At 41.6% G+C, this 25,955-nt stretch overlaps 1 protein-coding gene across 1 annotated transcript in view; it reads left to right on the top strand.

Annotated features, from left to right (window-relative positions):
* The window catches only part of LOC119739050 (centriolin-like), a gene marked incomplete at its 5' end in the record, with an annotated part of 101,267 nt that overhangs the window by 10,524 nt on the left and 64,788 nt on the right, over nucleotides 1-25,955 (top strand). The window contains 2 exon segments of the mRNA XM_038213884.1: nucleotides 24,374-24,505; nucleotides 25,120-25,371. Coding sequence (XP_038069812.1) covers nucleotides 24,374-24,505; nucleotides 25,120-25,371 — 384 coding nt within the window.

Below are 25,955 nucleotides of genomic sequence, written 5' to 3'. Positions count from 1 at the left end.
GAAGGAGGAAGGTCGTTGGGAAATAGGGTCTTGCCAAGGGATCATGTTCCTGGTGTGGAAGTTGTTGTAGCCGATAGCGGGACTGGCTCCAGCCCTTGGTCTAACTTGGGGTGACAGCAAGCCTGTGCTGAGAGTGAGGGGGCAATGCCTGGCCAGTGGCCGGGCATCCCGCAGCTGAAACGTGTCAGGATTTGACAAGCCAGAAAAAAAGTATAATATCAAACAAAAGCAAGCAAAAGAAAATCCCAGACAGAAGCTAAGTAAATGAAATAGCCAAAATCACTCGAATTAGCAGAATCTTGAATAAGAAAACATTTAAGGAAGAGAACGTGGAAATTGCAAGGGGTGGGGAGGGTAGGTGGGAAAATGGCAATTTATCGTCAAAATAACTCTGGAATTTATCAAACAGATCTTCAGTCTTAAACGAAGTGGATTGATCTTCTCGAGACATAGTGAACAGCATACACGAACCAGGTGTAGAACCTGAACTGTCATTTGTTACTTAGAAAACGCTTTTATAGTAGCACACATCAGTGGGTTCGGTGAATGGGTAAGGACACATGACCAACACTCATGACTACAACGCGGGAAGGATTGAATTGTGATCTGATCACCCAACCGAATCAAACTAAATTTCTCTAGTTGAGGATTGACTGTGTTTGCCACAACTTTATTTCCCAGCAATTTTAATATACATTGAATAATTAACTGAACTGGCTCAAAGTGAAATAAATTAATGGAACTGCATGAATTGACTGGATTGGTACTGAATAAATGAGTTGAGGATCAAGTACAGGTTTCTGGTATGGAGCTTGCCCAAAAAGTGGTGCGGCGACGCGGCTTTTTTTTAATAGTTTTTTTTTACCGTTTTTTTTCTTTAAATGTCGGTTGATGACTGCAAATGATGCCTGACTAAATAGTGCAAATATATGGAAGTCCAGAGAGGCCATATAAAGCTTATCCTCGATCGTAACCCCATCTAAAAACACGTTAAAATCGTGCAGCAGCAGGATTCCAGTTAAACCAGTGAGTTTGGCGGTTTTCAGACATCATCTTACATTGAAAAAAAAAAACTTTTTCATTTTGCCGACGCGCATGGCTACGGCGACGCGCGCGCATACCAGAAACCGGAGCCTTATTTTTTGGGGGCCTAAGGTTCATTTTTTTTCCTGGGGGAAAAATCACTTTCATTTTGATTAACACACAGATAAACATCGAGAGCTTGTTCTCCCCTAATACATGTAATTGAGCAACCATGCATTGCAAGGTCAACTGTATACGTACAGTACATGCGTGCAACACACAGAGCTTTTGCGCGTTTGGGGCCAAAAGTTTTCATTATGAGGACTGAACCCTCTTTTCTCTATGAAATTCCTTCAAAATTTGAAGCAGCCATTCTACTTCAATTAAAAGTATTCCACGTATAATATAAAAGTAAACAAACACCCTATAATAAAAGGAGAAAAAGAAATTCTCTCACATCAGATTCTAGCTCAGTGTTACATGTACATTACATGTAAAGCAGAGTGCTTTTATATAGCTTACAATCATGTGACTCTGGAATGTGATACACTTGTTACATTTTTTTTTGCAATAAATGCCATAGGCTAATGATTATGATTATTTTTGTTTAGGCCCCAAAAAGAAGTTGTGCTTCCGGTTTGCGGAAAGAATGTTGCAACCTGACGCTGCTTTTTTCGTCATCAATCTCAAGTGACAATGCCCATGTCTTGGGTGGGGCAGCCCCAGGGGGAGGGTGGGGGAAACAATTGATAGACGCGTAACATGACAAATAAAGGAAAGATCCCACATCTGGCCGTCACTTGTTACTCTGTGTACAAACCATATGAGACGGTCTGAACATTTCTAAGTGTTTTCTCAGTAAATACTTTTCCCTGCTAATTTTCTCTGGAAAGATTCTCATATCTAGCCATCACTTGTCACCCTGTGCACAAACCCTATGGGACTGGTCTGAACATTTTAAAGTGCTAAATTTTGCTTTTTAGGGCATATTATCACTTTCTGATGGCTGATAGGTCACTGAAGGAAAAAAATTAGTGATGGCCAGATATGGGAATTTTTTCTTTTCTCTTTTTAGGACATATTATCAGACGAATTTGGTTTTCCCTTCACCGAGGTTTAAACACTGTATACTCAGTGTGTTACCTCCCGAGTGAAAGTTGGAAAAAAAAAATCACTCGGGTGGGACTCGAACCCATGACCTGCTTTCTAGTGGAGACGTCTTACCACTCGACCACCGAGCTAACGGGATCAGTTGCCGGTTCGACATATTATCACTTTCTGATGGCTGATATGATAGCTCAATGAAGGGAAAATTAGTAATGGCCAGATATGGGAATCTTTCTGAGTCAAGAATTTTGTTGGCCTATATGTATTTTTCTAACAAAATTGGAAATGTTTCTCAATCTCAGTCCTAGATTCATGTTGTATCACCATTTTTGCAATGACCAACCTTCATTGAGATGATATAACATGTATAAGGGTCTATAATAAGAAAGTGGCATCAGGCTGCAACAAAGTTTCTTCCCTAACACACACACGTTAACAACAAAAACTACACAAATGTACTCCAATTTTCGGTAGTGTTGGTGTATTTCGGCACACTCTGTGAGGTGCGTATATAGACGCATGCTCAACATCTTTACATTAACAGTATACAGATAATTCATTTTTATAGCATAATTTCCAAACTTAACTAAATATCATTTACAACATAAATTTCACACCTTTGTGTAATTAAAGACCTTGCCACAATTGACCTGTTTCCGTGTATTTCTGCACACACACCAAAGTGAGCTGTGTTTAAAGGGAATATACTACATTTGCAAACATCGAAAAATAAAACTACCAAGTTTTTACGAAATACCTTACTAGGATGTTGGTAAATGACAGTCTAACGCATCCTGTAAAATTATGGCACCTGGTGTGAAGTCATTTTTAAGAAAATTGTATTTTTGTATACATTTCCAACGGTGGTCGGCCGACCACCGTTGGAAAAACCTAACTATTTTTCAACTACTGCTCCATATGTACCCTTTTTTCAGTCCAAATTTTGCTTGCTATTGGTGACATGTTCATGAACGGGTGCAGGCCAGCTAGACTGGTTCCCTTACCTTACAATTTTCTGGCATCTATAAATTGATCCATTTTATCTTAAGTGGAGTCAGGGAACCAGACTACTTGAACATTTTTGTTTTTCTTGGTTTTTCCAGCATTTTCGAACACAAAATTTCAAATATGTCAGTGTAACAATATTTGATATTATACAAATAACGAATGTTTGTGAGTGCGATGGTAAGAATAATTTCATGAGGTGACAGATTGAATGTTCTATTCCACGAGGCGAAGCCGAGTGGAATAGAACATTCAATCTGTCACCGAATGAAATTATTCTTTCCATCGCAGGAACGTAAAACATACGTTATTTGTTTTATACAACACCTGAATAAATTCTCGTCATTTGATTGGTAAATTATAAACTACAATTTATTTCGATTTTAAAGATGTTGAACTACCCCTTCACGAAAATGTTTGAACCCAACGCTGTAGTGCTGGCTCTTTGGAACAATACGCGCTACGCTGAACGCGCACACCAGCATGCATTTTGCACGCAAATACCGCGTCATGGAACAAGCGCAAAGTGAAACGGTATAACGCACGGGTATAACGCATGGTCGCACCGTGCATTATACCGAATAATAATATGTCACGTGATCTACAATTCACCAATCAGATGACGGGGATTTATTCAGGTGTTGTATAAATTATACTAACCCCTCAAATAGTTCATTTCTGAAAATTACAGCAAAAGCTAATGATGTACATTCCCTTTAAGACGCAAATTGCTCAAATGTATTTACATATAACAGTGTACAGCTGATTCGTTTTACAACATAATTTTCAAGCCTTTATAAGACTCATAACCATACAATATTCAAACTAATGTGATGTAGATCTGCACAAACTTTTAGCTGCGTATAAAGCTTACTTTGTTCAAAACATGCTATATCAACAGCATAATGATAATTAATTTCTATAGTTTTTTTAATTGTTTAATTTTGTGGAACTGAAGACAGTGCAACAAGTCGGCTACGAAAAACTCACCCTGTAGATGAGAAATGTAGGTCTGCCCAATTTGTTGCAACCTCGTCCCAGACAAAGATTAGTCTTAGTTCTCATATTTTCCCCACTAAATGTCACAATATCGTGTTACACATTTGTATTTCATAAACCTAGGGATTTTGACACTGATAAAAGATCTTTCACACTATCCTTACCATAACCATCTTTAACATTCTCCGTCTTCCACCTTCCATGTCTCTTAAAGAGCCAATCTGGTACACCTACTTGAGCTGCCACTGTGGCACATCCTGCCCTGAGACTGTGTACCCCAAACTTTGAAACGTCGTCCACTAATGGATGCAAAGCCTGTAAGATGATTTGTCTCACAACGGTGTATGACATAGGTTGGTTCCTTTCCCTTAGTCTATAACCTTCTTTTACTTTTGATAAACTACGGAAAACAAAAGAGTTAGGGTCTTGTATCTGTGCTAATTTGACATACTACTGAAATAACTCTACTGGGCAATATCTAGATTCACACTTGTTGATGAATACATTCCTGCCTTCATGGTCTGTTTTACTTGAAGGAATATTGAGTTTTAATCCTTCATCGTTGAAGGTAACTGTCCAAGTCGAATTGACGATAGTTCGCTGTATCTCAAAAACCCTGTATAGGCTATCAAGCACATTACTACTGTCCTTAAGTCCATAAGATCAGCTTCGGTTATTTCTGGTGATGATGTTATGTACAAGTCCACCATATTCTGGAGGATTAACAGAGTAATCAGCTCTTTTTTGACTGTGGGTTTTGATAGTGTTGTTTTCAAACCATCACATGTAGATTTTACCAATGTCGTTTGAGTAGGGTCCGTAACCCCGGCTGTTTTGTGAGCCCAAGATATGGCAGAGACTGCTTTAATTATAGGGGCTGGTGAATTGCAAGAGTGTCCAAGATGAACTAAATACAGAGCTATGTCATAGGGGACTGCCTCGATGCTTCTTTTGTTATAAGTACTTGCCAATTCTGACCAGCTATTGAATGCATAAGAATATTGCTTCACTGTGGAGTCTGCTCGTGCCTTGAGGACAATGTCAAGTAGTTCCAGAGCCAGTTCTCTCAAATCTTGATTCTTTTCCTCTTGCTTCCTTAGCCATATTCCACTGTTGAATATTACCTGAAAAGAAAACACATTAACCTAGAGCAAAATTTGCAACTCTCAGTCAGTACTGAAATCTAGCCTCACTGCCAGAATCTTAATCCCTGTAATATTAGAAAGGAACTCTGCGTTCCCCCCTCTGCCTGGGGTAAACATTCCACAGTGCCTGGGAAGTTCACAAATTTCTATCACTGCTCTTATCGGATTAAAACCATCTGGGAAGAGCATCAGCCAGTAAGGCGCTGAAACCATCATGGACAAACCAACGTTCCAACAACCTTCCATATGTTTCAGAACTCGGGGTATTAATGAGATAGGGGGCACGACCCAGTTATTCTCCCCTTTCCAATCTACTGTGAATGCATCTATTGCTTCACAACCTGGGTTCCATGCAGTACCTTGAATTGAACCTTGTTGTCTTGTTGTTATAAAAACTGGCAAACCTGTTGATAGAATGTGGACCCCACAACTTATCAAGATCTTCAAAAACATGGTCTGAAACACTCCAGTCTTCTTGATCTATTATACGACTTAATTTATCCGCCTTTTCATTTCTTGACCTCGGAATCCATTCCATTTCAATGTGGACATTATGTGTTAGGCATGTCTTATAAATGCTCAGAGCTATATTTTGTAACTCCTTCTTCATACTTCCTCTTGCTGCTATTCTAGACACAGCCTGGTTGTCAGTAAACCACTTTGTCCTTCGACAGGACAACTTTGTAACCAGTGATTTCATAACTAAATCAACTGCCTTCAGTTCTCTCTATGTGGAGCTCTTATTGGACTCTGTAATGTCCCACATACCATGCACTACGTCTTCACCAGTATCAACTATATACCCACCAAAATCAGTGGAACTAGCATCAGAATATATACAATCTTGGAACATTCCTTGTGTGCTCCTATAATGCCCTCATTCATTGTTCTTATGTTACTGTCCCAGAAGTCCAGCACGCTTCTAGCTTCTGGAGAGATTGGGAATACAGATTCCCATGTGGACCTGGATTCGATGCACAAATGCAAATATTTTGTCATTAGGTTAGCTATATTGCCTGTGACTAGGTTAGCTGACATAATCTTTCCAACCAATTTTGCCAATGCACGTGCTATTGTTTGGTATGTCATACTTTGAATGTCTTGCTTGATGCTTAAAACTCTCCTGTCAGGAACACGAAATGTACCCAGGTTAGATTGATTTCATATCCCAGCCATTCAATTGACCTATAATAATAATAATAATAATAATTTGGGAGGCTAATCATCCTTACTGGCAGCTGGGATGCTGAATTGCGAAGGACGCGGCTACAACGTGGTCGGGCCGCTGGCACGTAAAGGCGCCTATGGCTGCCGGCCACATCGACCCATATATGACCACGGAGCACAGCCTGAGATCGAAAGTGTTTGATTTTTCCGGAGGGGGGAAAACCGGAGGGCCCGGAGAAAAACCCTCGTGGCACAGGAGAGAACCAATGCACAACTCTACTCACATGTGTCCCGCGGCTGGGATTCGAAACGGGGTCACCTTGGTGAGAGGCGAGCGCTTTACGCACAAGCAACCCATGCCACCTAGCTGATAACCAAATACCCTTCTGGACATTAGGAATGAAACCTGAACTTATGATATTTTTTTTCACTTCTTTGCTCATAGCATGGGTCTGATCACTTTGGTATTAAATATGTACGGTGCAGAAGAGAGGCCAAATGGGAGCTGATTAAATGTATAGAATGACTGGAATACCTTCTTCTTCCCATGAGAATCCTAAATATTTCACATGTTCTGGACATATATCTACATGATAGTAACCCGATTTAAGGTCCAACTTAAACATATATCCTCCCTTCTGCAAGAACATAAGGGCAGTACGTATGTCTTCATATTTCATTGAAACTTAAGCGAGGTACTCATTGACCAGCCTCAAATTTAAAATAAGGCGTTTCTTGCCATTACCTTGAACAGACACTGTCAATGGACTGACCACTTTGGGCATTGATTCTGATATCTGTATTGTGCCCAGTTGTCTTAATCTGCAATGCCAATTGCATTAGTTACGTATCCTCTGATTTAGAGCCGATTTGTTGTTGGTGTTAAACATCTGTGGGGGTTCAGAAACAAAGGGCAAAACATAACCATGTTCAACTGTACTTAGAATATACCCAGGTGGAGCAAGAGATCTCCAGAAAGAACTATGTTTCTTTAATCTACCGGCAACTTTGATGCTTGGTAACCCATCATTTTGCTAATACTCAAAATAATCATCAACCATACTAATCACTGAGCTGGTTTCGTTTAGACTAGGACTACCCCTTTCTTCTCCACACTTAAACTTTATTGGCTTGTAGATGCTGAGGTTGAGGTCGCTGGTTTGTTGGCAAATCTTCTTGGGCAGGTGGCTTTCCAATGGGCGAAACTGCCCCATATGAAACACGATCCTCCCTGGAATCTGGTCGCTCTGGTGATGTATGGGTAAGCTTGGGTAGAGCGACAAAAAGTATTGCCGCTAAGAGGCCCCAACACAGCGCTGTTATCCCACTTGCTCTTTTTCTGCTGCTGCTCTGTTGCTGACGCTGCTCTCTTCTGCTTAGCCTTCCGTGCAGCCTTATTCTCCGCTCTGGTGATCTTGACGTCGTCATCTTTGTTATCTGCTAACTGGTGAGCCTCGTACTCGGATACAGTAGCCCAACTGTATGGGCTTGAATCTGCAAGCCGAATCAACTTCTGGCGCTTATCTATGACCTCCAAAGCTTTTGCCAGACTATCCTTTATATCTGCTACCACCAGATTGCTGTCATCCTCTACTTTCCCTTTCAGTGCATGAATAATCTCTCTTCTCTGTATATAATTATGAGAAAAAAACACAAACATGTGTCAGAATTTCTACCTTACATAAATGTGTAAGCCTATTATCTTCGGAGGACATTATACCCTCGTTAATTTATAACTCTGCAGGATGTATAAGCCGTGTGTGGTATATCGAGAGAAGATTTGTAGAACGATGCGGGGCCTGTGTCTTACCAACGTGAAGTGAGTGGCCTACAGTGCCACACCTCAGTTCCATGCAAGGTATTTGCATGATTACATCACTCCTGAAAGGACCTGCATAACATGCCCGTACACCGTGAAGAAAAGAAATATGCTCTCATTTCGCCCCGGTCGCTCAACCAAACATATTTATATTTCTTCCCTAATACACGTTAACAACAAAAACTACACAAATGTACTCCAATTTGCGGTAGTGTTGGTGTATTTCGGCACACTCTGTGAGGTGCGTATAGACGCAATTTGAAAAGGTTAAAGAAGGGCTTGATCTACAATTAGTGAGCTAATTGGAATAATGCAAACTAGGTTCCCGCTACATCTGCAAATAATTATTGCCAAATTCCAACTGTTACAAGAAAAGAATACTTAGCTGCTGCTTGCAGGTTAAAGTTGAATTGTCTTTGGTTGCCTTCTCTTCTGCACTTCGTTGTTGGTTGACTCCTTCAACTTTTGAGTCAACAACGTAGAGGTCTTGAAGTGCAAATCCAGCACTTCTGCTTTGGTGCTGGATAATTTGGTATCAAAAACCTGAGCAAACTCTGCAAGCATTGCCCTGATGTCGTCCTTAGTAGCAGGTTTATCTTCGGAGGACATTATACACTCGTTAATTTATAACTCTGCAGGACGTGTGGTATATCGAAAGAAGATTTGTAGAACGATGCGGGGCCTGTGTCTTACCAACGTGAAGTGAGTGGCCTACAGTGCCACACCTCAGTTCCATGCAAGGTATTTGCATGATTACATCACTCCTGAAAGGACCTGCATAACATGCCCGTACACCGTGAAGAAAAGAAATATGTTCTAATTCGCCCCAGTCGCTCAACCGAACATGTTTATATGAACAATATTATTTCCGATCCAATAGGGATTTGATTGGAAATAATATTGGATTGGATAACCCAACAACGATCGCCGTAACATTAGTCAATATGAAAATAGCCGTGCAGGCCTATCTATGACACTGTGGTGGACTGGCTGATTTTCACTGCACTTTCAACCCAAAACAGTAGGGCTCCTACGTGGCTGTACACCTCACCCAGACCTGCCATGCATGTACAGTGGGCCGTCTGGACTTCACCATTTTTTTTTGCACAGCACCCACGGTTGAAGTGGGGAGGCATTCATCCGCTGTGAATGGCGTTCTTTGCCAGCGACCACGACACAGTCTTCCGGTTCAGAAAACAAATGATGGACGACATCGCTGACCTACCCCATATGAATTGGTTTTGTGAGTCATGTGATTTGTAGGCTTTCATTTGTTCATGAGTACAAGTGCTCTCGGTAATTATACATGTCGGGATAAGTGACACTTTGCAAACCGGCCTTGTTGTTTGACCAATCCACGGCTGACAGTTCGTACGGGTCCACTCCGCTGATTGCAGCCTTTTTTTCAGCATATCTAGCCCTAGCTACATTGCCCAGTGTGTCAGAGTAGCAGATTTTCTCTTTGGGCTCAGCACTAGGTGCTGATTCACCGTTTTTCTCACATTTGTTGACATCCATCGCCGAGTCGCCGCCGACACACTGTCATGACTGTTGATTTTCTTAATTTCCTACAGCAATGGCGGCGGTAACCAGGAGTAACCTTGGTCACGTGACTCAGTGAACGTGCCCTATTAATTTAGTAGGGAGCCCCTAATAGCTGCAGCCTCTGCTTGTAACGAAACTCGGGTGTGCACAGACCGACAGTTGGTGCAAGAATCCAAAAATGATGGATGGAGCGAGCCGTTTTTCAAGAACAGAGAAGACAGGCTTAGCGAAAGAGAAAAGAAGACAAAGAAGAAGAGATGCCTATTCGTTGCTGGTAAAGCAATAACGGAAGATGAGATCGTTGCAAAATAACTGAACATCAAGCTGCTGTCGGATCTACCAAAAAGCTGAGAAAATCTACTAAAAGATCTACATTCAGCAAATCACAGTCACTACCTGGTCCGTCTGCCACAGTTGCAGAACCAGTCTCCAGTGGTAGCGATGATGATGTCATTGCAGAGAGTGACAAGTGTTGTGTGTGCCACCTTTTCCTGACCAGCAGAACTAACAGACTCAATGTACATGTACTTCACATCATGAGGACAATGTATGTTTGAGAACTCTAGTCAATGGACCCACTTGAAGTTCTCATGTGAAGTGACATTCCCTGTATGCCACCTGTTGAAGAATCAATCTTCTTCAATCAAATTGTAGTGTGTTTATTTTCCTGAAATAAATTTTCATCGTACAGCTTAACTTTTTTCCACACAAAAACTAGTGGAAGTATAAGATTAATAATTTGATATTTTGATTGGAAGGGCAAAGCATTTCAGGACAGTGATGGCAGAAGTAAAAGGTGGAAAAGGGTGGGAACCTTTTTGGAGAGTGGTGAGGTCGATGTCTTGATGCGATCTGTCGGATAGTGACATGTGCACAATATTGTATTTAAAAAAAAAAACAGGAGATGGAATAGTGCAGCCCAGCATGTTAGATCTTGAGCAGAGTAATGATCACAGAAGACATTTTAGGATCAAATCACTAACTATTGGTAATTTTGATTTTACTTCTGTCTGAGCTGGTGTATATCCTCTGATTGCACATTGAGGTTTTTTTTTGGTGTAACTCGAAAAGCGAATTATATCCATATTTAAACAACAATAATTGTGGCCAGAAGAGGGCCTATTTTAATTATTATATGTTTATTGTTTTATTCAACTAAATGAGCATTTCCATTTCCATATGATTGTATTTGTTTTACATGATAAGACATTCATAAGATGGAATTTGCATCAGGGTGATGTAAATCAATATTAGATTTTACCCCTTATCAACATTGTTCACGCCCTCATTTCATCTCGGTTCGATTTTTGTAATTCTGTGTTGTATCAGCTACCCCGTAACCAACTTGCTCGCCTACAAAGACTCCAAAATTCTGCCACTCGAATTGTGATCCTGACAACATGTAGAACCCATATCACCCCGATTTTGCAGTCTCTGCATTGGCTCCGTGTTGCTGACCGGATTAAGTACAAACTGTTACTGCTTGTTTTTCATTGCCTTCATGATTCAGCTCCTGAATACAACATAGACCTAACTCATTTCAATCCATCCAGGCGATTGAGATCTTCTGATGCTTCTTTGCTTGTTGTCCCTCACACTCACAAATCTTGGGGAGATCGATCCTTTTCATACGCAGGACTCGGCGGTGGAACACTTTCAAAAGTGGGGGGGCAAGGTCCAGTTACTGTTCCCGGAGCAGGATTAAAGCAAAATCAAAGCAAATGGGAAAAGTGTGAAGTTGGTCCGAAACGAAAGTGTGACCTACGTAATGTCTGCTAACCTATGCATGTGGACTATTCCTACAGGTATATCCCTATTTTTCGTATCATTTTTCTAATTTTGTGTCGCCATATTCACTTAGGTATAAGGCCTATTGTCAAATTTCAACCCCAACAAGGAGTGTTAATCGCTTTTCAAAAGTGGGGGAACATACCTTGATCAAAACTGATGCGAGCGCGAAACGCAAAGCTCTTGAGGCGTGGGGTCCAGGGCCCGCTTAAGGGCCCCGGGAAAAAAAATGGATTCTAGATGCTCTGTGGTGCGATCTGAGGCAATTTCTGACCACTTTAACCAATATTTTCTTAGCAAAAGATACATTGTAGTACATAATACTAGTAATAGGGCCCTGTAAATGAGACACGTGTTCAAAAATCTGTTTTACCTCTTGTATCATTTTAATTAACCTCGTTTTTAAAAATCGCTCCTGGTAAAAAGTGGGGGGGGGGGGGCAAAATAGCTACCTTTTCAAAAGTGGGGGGGCAACTGCCCCCTCTGCCCCCTCTGCCCCCCCGGTTCCGCCGCCGGTGCCGCAGGTCCTAATCTTTGGAACAAACTACCCCTTGCCATTCGCAATATCTCATCGGGTTCTGATTTTAAAGTTGCCCTGAAGAGCTATTTGTTTCAGATCACTCATAATATTCTTGTTTATTTTATTTTAATTGTTTTTTTTTTTTCTTTTCTGATTTGATCTAAATTTTGTATTGCGCCATGAGCGTCATTTATGGCGGATACCGGCGCGTTGTAAATTGCTGTTATTATTATTATTATTATTATAAACTCTGTATACTTGGCGTGTTACCTCCCAAGTAAAAGATGGAAAGATCACTCGGATGGGACTTGAACCCACGACCTCCTGCTTTATAGTGCAGACGTCTTAGCACTCGATTAGCCAGCTGTGAGATTGGTTGGCTGGTTTGAATATGATGTACATATAGCAGCTGGTACCGCAATTATGAGTAGTTTAATAATTGCGGTACCTGCTGCTACATGACATCAGATTCAAACCAGCCAAACGATCCCGCAAGTTTGGTATTCGAGTGGTAAGATGTCTACACTAGAAACCAGGAGGTCATGGGTTCCAGTCCCACTTGAGTGATTATATTGTATACTGGAGTATACAGTGTTTATACATGTACATCGGTGAAGGGCAAAACCTAATGTTGATGGCAAGGCATGTTTAAAAGTACAGCTTTTCTAGTTTGAGGTTATGCAACATTATTGAGATGTTTGTGATATATAACAGCAATTTCAACTGAAAAATAGTATAAACCCCACGGAAATTGCATGTTTTATTTATAAAGGACTTGGCATTATCAAAATGGGTACTTTAATAAAGGTAGCATGTCATGGCCACCGTAGTTGTCAGCGTGTGGCAGTGTGTCATTATACATTCCCAACGTTCGTGTGACCTCGGTATGGGTGCGCTGTTAACTTGGCTTGTGCAGAACAAACCAGATGAGCTCAGGACTCGAAGATCATTGTGGTACAAGGTGATGCATTACTGGAAAGAAATGTATTGTGAACGGTATCAACATATTCAATAGTTGTTCACCAATTCAGTAGAAACTCTTATGTGAGTCATTATAACATCCTCGAGGATACATGTATATATTGTGGTGGGTCGGCGCTGTGAGAAACCTAAAGGGACTGGTCTTATTCATGCAGCCATTGCTGATTGCATGTTAGGAATAATATCAAAACAATGTGGGCGCTTTTAGGAATAAAAACGCTAATTGCCTGAAATACTGTGCTGAGATTGGCTGCTACCCAAAGGGGTAGCAGCCAATCACAGCGAAAATTACATGTGAGTTCCATAGACTGTGTAGAAACACGCGTGTACACTTTGCAGATTGACCAAGTCTGGGTTACTGCATCACATGAAAATAGCATGTTTTTATATGTATGTTTTAACATGTTGGTCTAGATTCAATGTAAGAGGGTGCACGTTAAAACTGTTCGGTCATGTTTATGGTGAAACTGAAATGCTTTTTTTTTAGAAGAACCCCCAAAGCAACTACATGCTTTGGCTGTAACAGCAACACTGTAATCCCTCAGATATCTCTTACCGACAGTGACCCGTCTGCTAAACTTGGTCAATGCGAAGCAGAAAACAAAGCTACGTGCTGATCAACGTTGACATGCTGCATTGTTTTCCTATGACTGTTGGTAATACTGTCGTTGTCAAGAACTGTAAAACTCTGCACAAAACAACCCCAAATCCTGCGAAATCCTCCAAATGACTTCATGAAAAATAGCATAGAGCTTCAATCCTGCAAATTAGGATGGCAAGGATTTAGTAGTGATATCTGTATATTTGTTGTCACACAAACTGGGTACTACTGTGAACATAGGCAGCCATGTTGGAGACCTCTTAATATCAATAGAGGGCGCTATCACAGTGGATTGGTCATGCAGTATGTAATATCAACACATCTCTCCCCTTTAAGGTTTAAATTCTAAATGTCTATGAGATGATCGTGTTTAAGAATTCTGGTAAAGAAGAGGTCTTTTGTAAATGCTTCTGTGGCCCTTTTCGATAAAAGCATGTTAAAACATTGAAGTGGTGCGCTGTGTGGCAGCACCCTCTCGTTTTTGCTCCGAGAAAATTCCGTTTTTTTGTGTGTGTTACACTCGTTTTGTCGTATTGTGCCTTTGTCATATGTTTTGTGATAATTAGTGACCCCCCTCGTCTGAGAATTGAGTTTTTAAGACATTGCAATACAGCAAATTGTTGGAGGTTTTGGATGTGACTGTGTCGACATTTGGGCAAGTCACGTTGTACCTCCATGTTACGCTACACCGCACAACATTTACTCAGCATTGGAACCATGATGAAACAGACTGGAGCAGTAGGCAGATTACCAGCGAAAGTGTGGTCTACGCTGAAGTTGCATGGTCTATGCAATAAATATATCAAGCGGGGTACCAGGGCTGGAATTACTCGCCAACGCCCTATCAGAGTCGTGGTTAACGGTAGAAATATGCTGCCTCGAAAGCAACAGCCGGGTGTCTGCGTGAGTAACTTTGTGGCAATTAAAACCAATAAACTTAATATACCTACCCTGATGAATAAGAATGCCAGATCTTTGACTCCAAAACTTGATGAGTTGAGTGTAACACTAACTGAACATAAAGTTGATGTGTGTTGCATAACAGAATCATGGTGTCCTACCAGTGTTCCTGATAGCGTCCTGTTGTTAGATCACTATCACCCCCCAATAAGACATAACAGAGACCATACATCAGGTGGAGGGATTGTGTGCTATGTACATGCCAACATTCCATTCTAGGTGTTCAGGAATTTAGCTGAGGAGAACGTTGAGTCTGTCTGGCTTAAATTACAGCCCCAACGCTTCCGCGGCAGTTTAATCCCATCGTGTTTGGAGCTATTTATCAGCCCCATAACGTCAAAGACAAGCATAATCATATGCTGGAGCATACACCTCGCTAGACAGTGTTATGAACTTGCACCCATCCGCGGGAATTATTTTAACAGGTGACTTTAACCGAATGCCAGATCTGCTATCCTCAAACGCAACTACAAATTGAAGCAAATCGTTAAAGGGGCAACACGAAACAATGCGCGCCTGGACCTGATATACACTAACATGAGTGATGTGTACTATGAACCAACAATTGAACCAGCGCTTGGTCTGTCTGATCATCAAGTGGTGGTTTGTCAACCCAAGCCGTCGTTCGCAATGCAACCTGCCAAAAAACATTCACGGGTTATTAGACGCTTTCTCCCACGTGCAAAAGCAGCATTCAAAGATGAGTTGCAGGAGGTGGACTGGACTCCATTGTACCAGTGTATCCCTTGCTCAGATAAATATGACCAGTTTGAAACAACCATCGCATCCCTTGTAGACCGGCACTTCCAGTGGAAGCAAGTCACCAGAGTTGAAAGTGAAAAACCTTGGGTCACAGATCGTTTTAGGGATTTGATAAAAAAGAGACAGCATGCATGGCACGGAGGACACCAGCCCCTGTATAGGTACTACAGAAACAAAGTGAACAGGTTGAGGAAGTCGATTCGGAAACAGTACTTTCAGGCAAAAGTTGATCTACTGGACCTTAGGCCCCATGGATTAATTCCGATTTGCGTGCGCCCCCGGGCGCATGCGTGCGCATGCGGGCAAACTCAAACAAAGGAGATTTTGAACCCACTGGTCCGCATCGGCACGCATCTGCCCGCATTGGCACGGACTTGCTCGCAGTGGCACGCAAACGGGCTCAGTGCCAGGCGGTACAGCATTACAAACAAACCGCAGAAATGCACAATAGACATCGTCTTGGACTTTAGCCATTGTGTCCCTTAATCCGCTCATTAGTTGGTTGTAAACACTTGGCAGGGCCAAGCATGACTCATCTACTCTGGTGGTACCAATAATTACACGCATTCCAAAATGACAGAAAATGTTAACGAAATGTTAATGATAAATTGCAGATATTTATAATATTAATAATATTATAAATAAAAATGGTACGGACTGGTACACTCGTACCCAGAAAGTGCAGACTTTTATTGAAACAGTGGTATGAAAAGAAATTATTGAAAGTTTGCCGCACCTTGCCGCAAAGAATTTTTAAAGGTCGGGGTACAGAAGCGAAATGAGAGAATTTTGTACAACGGCGAGACGCCATTGCAGCCAGACTGGTCTACAACCATAATTATTGTACGTTGATGGAAGTGGTGTCAGACTTACATGTAGTCTGGCTCGCGGTAACAGTAATAACGCGTGCACGCATGTTCAACTTGACTCTCAATTTGAATGGGCGCGGCCCCAATTATGAGGCCTATAACTTTATCAACATATCATGATGATACGTACGTGTAGGCCTATGATTGATGTACAGCAGTGCCTATCATGACTTGTTCGTTTGATTTGCTTGATACCTTTTGATCGGAGGACTATAAAGTTGAATGATGAAAATGAACTTGATCATGTGTATTCTTTCTCTTTCAATAATTGGTGTTTAACTTGAATAATGGAGTGGAACTTTCTTAAAAATGTAATATAAATTAAGAATAATGACATAAATAAAGCAGTCTTTCAACTGACTTTCATATTTACAGTAAGAACGTTCGGTGTCTTTTAAATAAAACCGAAGCTCTCAACGAAAAAAAAAACAAGAAATATAACATATCCGGAGCTCAAATCAAACGACGCAAAAAAAGCTATGAAAATAGCCCAGCCATACGTACGTAAAGTGTAGTACATGTACACATGTACATGTAATGTCACGTATCATAAAAGAGTAATCAAGACACCATTGTGGCACTGCCATGCACCAACGTCTTTTATGTCGTTGGAACTCCAGCCCTTTCATCACAACCTCTTTGTCTGGTGCCGCCTTGGCCGGCTACCCAATTTCTTTTGTCAGCGTTAATCTAGGGATTAGTGTAAGCAACCCTTGCCTGTGCTCAATAGCCCGCATAAGCACGCAATGGCACGCAGTTGCCCGCAACTGCACGCAACGGCACGCAGGGGCCTATGCAATTGCGGGCAGACCCGTGCAGCACGGGGTAGCACGCATGAGCACGCGTGCGCTCGCAGGCGCACGGGGGCGCACGCAAATCGGAATTAATCCACGGGGCCTTAAACAAAGCAGAAATTGGTGGAACGAAGTAAAGTCACTCACAGGTGAGAAACACGACTATGATCCATTGAAAAACCTTGTCGACAATGTTGCGCATGGTGATCAGGAAGAATTTGCGGAATTAGTGAATTCTTTCTTTGCATCCATCTCATCCGACCTACCTCCGCTGGAAGCATCAGAGTCTCACAGTGAAGATTTAATTCCTAGATCACGCATCCATGTTGGCAAGACCCGTCTGCTCCATCTTTAATTGCTTCGGTGGCCCAAGCAACTCTACCAAGCTCTGGAAGGCAGCTGATGTTATCGCCATCCCGAAAAACGACTCCACCTGCCTCAGTAGAGAATGACTTGCGTCCAATCTCCCTCACCGCCGTGCTAGTGAAGATTCTTGAGGGATTCGTGTTTAAATGGCTATGGGAGCAGTACCAGCCGCAGTTAGATCCAGTCCAATTTGGTAACGTCCCGGGCTCATCAACTACTTGTGCTCTTATTGACCTGTTGCACAACTGGTACTCTGCCACAGATAAAGCCAAGAACATGGTGCGTGTCCTTTTCCTCGACTACAGCAAGGCATTTGATAGGATCAACCCTGTGATTCTCATCGATAAACTGAAATCTCTTCATGTTGATCAAGTCATCGTCAACTGGGTTACAGAGTTTCTGCGACACAGAATGCAGCGTGTGAAGATCGGCACCTGTAAATCGCAGTGGACTGTCATCAATGGTGGAGTCCCAAAGTTAACAAAACTTGGTCCATTGCTTTTTATCATGATGATTGGAGATCTTCAACCCTCCCTGCCCACAGTCAAATATGTTGATGATACAACACTGTATGAAATAGTAACATCGCCAGATGAATCCAAAATGCAGGAGTCGGTGCAGGAGGTGATTGATTCGTCCTCACATAATGACATGCGGATTAATCCAAATAAAACTAAAGAAATGGTTATCAGTTTCCGTAAACATGTGCCGTTAATTCCCAGCATAAACATTGATGATCATAACATTGATCGTGTGAAACAAATGAAACTGTTGGGGTTGAACATCAGTGATGATTTACGATGGGAAACTCATGTTAATGCTGTGTATACAAAAGCTGCTCAGAGACTTTATTTGTTAGTGCAACTTCGTAGGGCAGGTCTTAACCAGCTGGAACTCTGCAAATACTATTTTGCTTGTATTAGATCCATACTTGATTATGCATGCCAGGTTTACCATAGCAGCTTAACTAAGGAACAGTCCAATTTGTTGGAATCCATTCAACGAAGAGCTTTGAGAATTATTATCCTTGGTAAGTCGTATGCAAAGGCAATGGAGCAGGTAGATATTCAAAGTCTATATGCCCGTAGGAAGTCACTTGTGTGAGCAGTTATTCGCTGACATGTCAAATCCTAACCATAAGCTGAATCATTTGCTCGAAAAACACCAGCGTGTATCGTATGCATTAAGGAACCAAAGACAGTTCAGCCTGCCTTTCTAAAAACGAACAGACTGAAGAATAGTTTCATTCCCTGGTGTCTCTATAATTTACAGTCCTAATTGTCAGTCACTTTTTAGCAATGTTAAGTTGATGCTGATGTTGATATTAATGACTATTTTATGTTAAAGTGTTTTTATATCGGGTGAAGTTTCCTGTGAATGCATGTGTGTCTAAATGATTTAAATATTTTAATTATAACTGAAATGTTTTGTTTAAAATTTAAATATTTGTCATGTCCGTTGGAGCTCTGTTAGTAATGTTCTAGTTCTGTGAAAGTATGTTTCTAGTAATTTGGTTTGCGTTGAATATTTTTATGTTTTACAGGAGCTTTTAATGTTTAATGTGCATTGTTATTTAAATGTTTTAATGTTTCGAATTCAAATGTAATTTTAAATATCTTTTAAAATGTTTCTAATCCAACCATTTTAGATGCTTTGGTTGCTAATAATAGTAATAATAATAATAACGATTACCGGGAATGGGTCATTTGGGAGACCTTCCCATAGACTTGTGCACAAAATTTTTCAAACTTAAATGTGCCCTAACCCAATATTCCCTTGTCCTTTTTCCACGAATTTCGGTATTTTTACTAATTAGACCACGAGCAACAAATATAACCTGATTGCGACGATAAAATTTTGCCTCTAAAGGGGGGCTGTGGAATTAGGGAGACATGAAAATGTCTCCCTAATGACCAGTGTCTCCCTTTTGTCGAAGAAATTACGATAACGTGTCTCCCTAATGGTACATTTGTGGGAATAATAATAATAATAATAAAAGTAATAATAATAATAAAAGCAGATTCAGATCTCGTACTAATTTGTTGTTCTTGGTTTTCGTAAACTGTGGGGAGACTGACATTAAATTCTTAAATTCTAAACAATGTTAGTAATAACTTGAATAACACTGGATTAGTTTTAAATTAGTTTTAAACACTTTAACTGTTAGCTGAACTTCTTTTCTAAACTATCAGCATGCAACTTCATGCAAAAGTCCAGTTCTTCAGTCTTTTGCAGGTGAACCATTTGGCACATTCACAAGTTCAGTTTGTCTGGTGGCTTAACAACACGGTCACTTCGAGTCATTTTCAGGAGTTCCATGTTGCTTTGAGCTGGAGTAGGCATACTGGCTGGAGCAGGCATACTAGCTGGAGCAGGCATACTGGCTGGAGCAGGCATACTGGCTGGAGCAGGCATACTAGCTGGAGCAGGCATACTGGCTGGAGCAGGCATACTGGCTGGAGCAGGCATACTGGCTGGAGCAGGCATACTAGCTGGAGCAGGCATACTGGCTGGAGTAGGCATACTGGCTGGAGTTATGCTCACACTGGGTGTGCTGAATGCTTCTGGCATTGAGGTACTGGTTGATGGGGCCTGTTCTACTGATGGTGTATCCAATGGAGAATGACTAGATTCTTGCCCCTGTTGATTGACAGTTGTCTTCCTTAGCATTTGTCTATTCCTGCGGAGTGTACCGGTGTTAATTTGTCTGAACCATGTAGGATTGATTGGGAAGGGTTGCTATCACCACTCCATCTTTAGACCAAGTGGAGCTCTCCATGTCTAGTAGTCGGACTGTGTCACCTGTCTGAAGCTGGGGTAGGGCATGTGCTCCAGTCTGCTTTTGGTGCTGCATACTCTGCTTGCTCTTTTGTTCCATCTTTCTCCTCCTGAAGGCTTGAGTGTCAAGATGCTGAAATTCCAACAAACTATCTGCAATAGGCAGATTGGTTCGGATGCGTTGGTTATACAACAACTCAGCTGGGGATTTTCCACACTCAAGTGGGCTGCTTCGATTGATTTGGAGTGCCTTGTAGATATCTTGGCCACTGCATGCTGCCTTCCGAATCATGTTCTTGATGATTTTCACAGCAGACCCTGCAAGTCCATTGGACTGAGGGTATTGTGGACTGGATGTAGAATGAACGAAATCCCAATCTGCAGTAAAGCGTTTGAATTCAGCACTTCCGAACTGTGGGCCGTTGTCAGTAAATACTTCACAGGGAGTTCCTTGTCGAGAGAACACTGACTTCATATTCTTTATGACAGTTCTACTGGTTGTGGTACTCAGTGTGCAGACTTCGATGAACTGTGAGAAATAGTCCACTGTGAAATCTGCACCTACTTTTTCCCATGCACGATTGGGAACTGGATGAGGCTGGAGTTTTTCTGCCGGTGTATTTTTCTGATATGTCAGACATGCGTTGCAGTTCTTCACCATATTGTTCACATCTTGTTTTATGCGAGGCCAATACATGACATCCCTGGCTCTGCATTTTTCAATGCCGAGGTGACCTTCATGTATTTTTTGCGCAGTAATAAAGGGATTATGATATTTGTCCCTTTGAACAACATGCCATCAGCTTCTGATAATTCACTGCGCACATTCCAGTAGTCATGTATGCTAGCTGGGCATTGGCTTTTGATGTCTGGCCAACCTTCATGTGTTACTCTTCTCAAGGTCTGTAGAGTTTCATCTCGTTGTGTTTCTCTTATTTCTGCTTTTTTGTTGGATGAAACTGGCATGGATTTCAGCACTGTGTCAACATATACATGGATGTCCTCAACTCTATGGCTGTTTTTCTCTTCAGTAGGGTCTGCAGCCCTAGACAGTGTGTCTGCAGTGTACATGAACTTGCCTGGAGTGAAGGACACTCATATCGCTGGACTCTGATTAGTAGTTGCTGTACTCTCAATGGGCAGTTGCACAGTGGTTTAGTGAACAGTGGAATGAGTGGTTTATGGTCTGTTTCCACTTCCACCTGTTGCCCGTAGATGTGCTGGTGAAATCTTTCACATGCATACGTTATTGCGAACAGCTCTATTTCTATCTGGGCATGGTGTGTCTCTGCATCAGTCATTGCTCTTGAGGCATATGCAACTGGTGCCCATGCGTCGTCATACTGCTGTAGTAGAACTGCACCAAGACCATTGCGTGATGCATCGGCTGATAGCTTTGTTGGCTTTGTCGGGTCATAGAACTCTAGCAATGGCTCTGTGGTCAGATCATGCTTAAGTTGTGTCCATGCTTTTTCTTGTGCATTTTGCCATGTGAAGAGGTTATATTTGTCAAGTAGAACTCTGAGTGGCTCCGATTTGGTAGACAGGTCTGGGATGAATTTACCCATGTAGTTTATCATGCCCAGGAACCGTTGAACATCGGTCTTGTTTTGTGGTCTCTCCATGTTGTGAATGGCTGAGACTTTTTTTTCGGATCTGGCTGGACTCCTTGGTCGCTGATGACATCTCCTGTGAATGTCAAACTGCTGACTCCAAACTCACATATTTCACTGTTGAGTTTCAGATTGTTCTGCTTAGCAATATCGAGTACTTGCTGGAGACATCGATCATGTTCCTCTCTGGTTGAACCCCACACAATGATGCCATCCATCATCGTGTTCACTCCTGGTACTTCGGAAAAGAGGTCATGAATGATCTTGTGATACACCTCTGGGCACTTGTAATATCAAAGGAAAGACGCAGAAATCTGTATCTGTCAAACGGTGTGATGAATGTACACAACCAAGAACTGGCATCATCCAGCTGAATTTGCCAGAATCCACTAGACGCATCTAATTTACTGAAGAATTTTCCGCCGGCAAAATGTGACATAATCTCTGCACGAGATGGCAATTTGTAGTGAGCTCTTTTGATGGCTCTGTTCAGATCTCTCAGATTGAGACATACTCTGAGCTTGCCGTTTTTCTTGTCGACAATGCACAGGGAAGAAACCCAACCTGCCCTTCTATACTTTTGTGATTACTCCCAGTTGTTCCATTCTCTTCAGCTCCTCTTTTAGCTTGTCTTGGAGTGGGCACACCTGCAGAAAACTTCCTTTACTTTTCTTCAAACGTGCTGTACTGGCACAACATCATCACTGATAGTTATGTGATGTTGTCCAGGCAAGCATCCCAATCCTGTAAATACATCTGGAAACTCATCTGTCACCGAAGGATTTTGGTTGATGTTGAGAACCCGTTTGAAAAGGTTCATCTTTTCACATGCCTTTAAGCCTAATATTGGCTGAAAGTTACCTGGTGTGATGAGGAATGCGATGAAGTGTGTCTCACTTTTATGTTGCACCTTCACCATGCATTTGCCTGTGATGGGAATGTCCACACCAGAGTATCCTGTGGCTTTCACTCTTGCAGTGTGCAACTTCGGTTTGGGTTTCATTTGTTTATACAGCTTCTCGGGTAGTAGGTTTGCTTGTGCACCCGTGTCTAGCTTGTAGGTCACTCTTGTACCTTCTGTCTCTAAGGCGAGTGTCCATTCATCTTTGGTCATGCCGCTCTCCACCACATCAACGAAGAATTCCTCTATCTCTTCAGGACATTCACTTACATTGTGTATTTTCTTTTTGTGCTTAGGCTTCGTACATGGTGTTTTGCAACACTGTGCAAAATTATTTGCTCTGCCGCATTTTGTGCACTTTTTCCATGGGCGGGGCATGCTGCATATTCATGCGATCTTCCACATCGGCCACACTCTCTGTTGGTTGCTGCCTGTGTTTTTTGTTGTGAATTTGCCTTACTCTTTTTGGCATACATTGCATCAACTGACGTATCTGATGGTGCCAGCTTTTTGGCTTGTACTTTGGTGGCTTCTGCTGCTCGGCATACTTGGAGCACTTTTTCAAGGTTTGAGTTATCGCCTCTGAGGAGACGTGCCCTTAGTGCATCATCAGGAATGCCACAAATGATTCGATCCCTTATCAAGGAATCTTTAAGATCGCCAAATTCGCACGATTTGCAACGTTTGCGTTTGCTGGCTGGCCTCGAGTGAAGAATCTGTGTCACTCATATGTGATGTTCTTTTTTGGTATACAGTATTCCTCAAACTTCTGCATCACTATCTTTAGCTTCATGTTTGTGCACATATTTCTCAACATTTTGTTTACATATCTATGCCCTACTGAGTCTATTATGAAAAAAGAATGTTTAATTAGGCCTCTTTTTTTGGCAATATATAAGTTTAATGGTCAAACGCTCCAGAATCTGTTGATTTTCATCTGTAACACGTCCCTGTCTGTGTACGTACATGTACCAAATATCAACCCAATTGGACCTTTGGTCTCAAGATCCATGTATGTAGCATGCAACTAAGTTAAAGCAGTGCTCACCAGGAACACTGGAACTTAATTTTCGGCCTGACTAGGACTTCATCAGAGCTAGGAGTTTGTGGGCACTGCTTTAACTTAGTTTCATCCTATATACATGTACTTATCTACAGCGCAATGCAGTCCATGTACATGTACATACAGCTGTACATATAGGGCAAATGTAAGGCCAAATACACCAAAAAAATGTTAAGGGTCCTGCCTTTTGAACAAAAAATTGAAGCGAGAGGCCTTTTTTTCCCCCTCCAAAATGGCCGCTGACCGGGCTATTTTTCAAGATGGCTGCCAGGTTTGTTTTTTTTAAATGGCCGTGATTGGACTCAGGAAATGACATACATGTACATGTATGTACCAGCTTTATATGGGCTAGATGCAACAGACAAAGAGGACAAAATGATGTCACTGTTTAAAATCTATAATTTTTTCGGTTTAAAAAAAGAAGAAGGCAAACTCAAAAACGGAAGTGGGTAGGGACGCTAATCAGGTGTTGTTTGTTTTATTGGGCCTAAAGGCATGAACAATATACCACACACAGATTTTTGTTTGAAATTGACACAAAGACATGTGTTTATTTTTCTATTAAAGCTAGAAAATGGTATGTTAAAGAAGCAACTTTATGCACAGAGGAGACAGGTTGAAGCTCTTAGGCAGTCCATTGACCAGTCACATGACTGTGCCAAGAATGAGGTGGTAGCCAACCTACTCGGAAAACTGCAGGTATTATTATGTGTCTACCTAGTTGTTTTAAAGTTCAGTCTTGCTTGTCAGCAGTATTACTGCAACTAAAATTGAACAATTTTGCAGAAGTTCACCGGTGTGTAAGTTCGCAACTCCCATAATAAATATCGGGGTGCAAATCAGATATGGATTATATTACTGATTTTTGGGGCACATGATTGATTTGTGTGCATATGATGCAAAGACACACAATGATACTCATTTTTACCCCTCAGCCGAGAGGTTGGAGGGGTATAATTGTCATCGCTTTTGGCGTTCGTCCGTCCGGGCAGCTTAGTTTTCTGATGATAACTTGAGTTAGAAATGTCGTTTGGGATTGTAACTTCGGAGTAGGCAAGTGGCTTGGTGAGGGGATCAAAAGGTCAAAGGTTAAGGTCACTGTAGCGAGTTAAAGGTTAATAAGATTTTGTTCTCTAAAATGGTTTCCAGATGATAACTTGACTCCGGCTGAGGGTTTTCACCAGCAACGCTGTTATCACTTGTGTCTCTCAACTCTCTCTTTTTCACTGTTTGAGGGGGAGACTTTTGCTGAGAGTACAGAATAGGAAATACTGTCTCACAGTTTTCTTTTAAATGGTCCTCAATCATCACAGGCACAGAGAGAGGAATTAGAAGACCAACTATACAGTCAGCAAGAACAAATGCAAGAAGCTTTGGGTGCTTTGTTGCATCCAAGTGATGTGATTGCTCGCATCAGTCAGCTGCAGAGGCATCTAGAGCAAGGAAGAGGTAAGACAAAACCCTTCGATGACAAGGACATCTTGGGGAAGTCATTGGCTGAGCTGGAAGACCTGATGAGAGAGAGGCTGAGGGAGAAAGAGGAGGCTTGCAAACAACAGAAAAAGGTTAGATTGAATTTTTTTGCCAATAACTTTAATTTCTTTCGACTCAATTGGGCTCAGCTGCTTGTGGTATATTGCTTCTCAGATGAAGAACCTCTTTTTGCTTTTGTGCCCTCATTCTTGCTCGAAACAGTTTTGACCACATCTGAAAAGACTCCGTCCTTAATCTTGAATTTGTGCCCAGAATCATGACATCGTGCACTTAATTCACGTAGTCATTTTAGGTGGATCAAATTGCAACATGCAAAACATCTTCTTTTTTATCACAGTGGCTGTGGAACAGGAGCTTTGGTGTCCCTGGGATTTGGAGCCCTCAATTCCATGACTTTTTGCAGCTTTTGATTACATGTACTTTTGTATGATTTTCTGAACATAACATGAACGTGCTGCCATACATAATGCAATAAGCTTGATCTGGCCATCGTGCTTGAAAGTCTTGCATGAAACGACTATAGGAAGAAATAAGCCCCCTAAGATTCCCATAAAATATAGCGTGCTATATACCACGTGACTATTACATTACTATATCTTGCCACCGTTTATAAAATTTTCATAAGCAACTTAACTTTTGTTAAACAAATAGGAAT

This window comes from Patiria miniata, unplaced genomic scaffold (assembly GCF_015706575.1).
Source record: "Patiria miniata isolate m_02_andy unplaced genomic scaffold, ASM1570657v1 HiC_scaffold_30, whole genome shotgun sequence".
NCBI lineage: Eukaryota > Metazoa > Echinodermata > Asteroidea > Valvatida > Asterinidae > Patiria > Patiria miniata.
The sequence above is the reverse complement of the archived record's forward strand: the minus strand, read 5'-3'. Positions and strand labels throughout refer to the sequence as shown.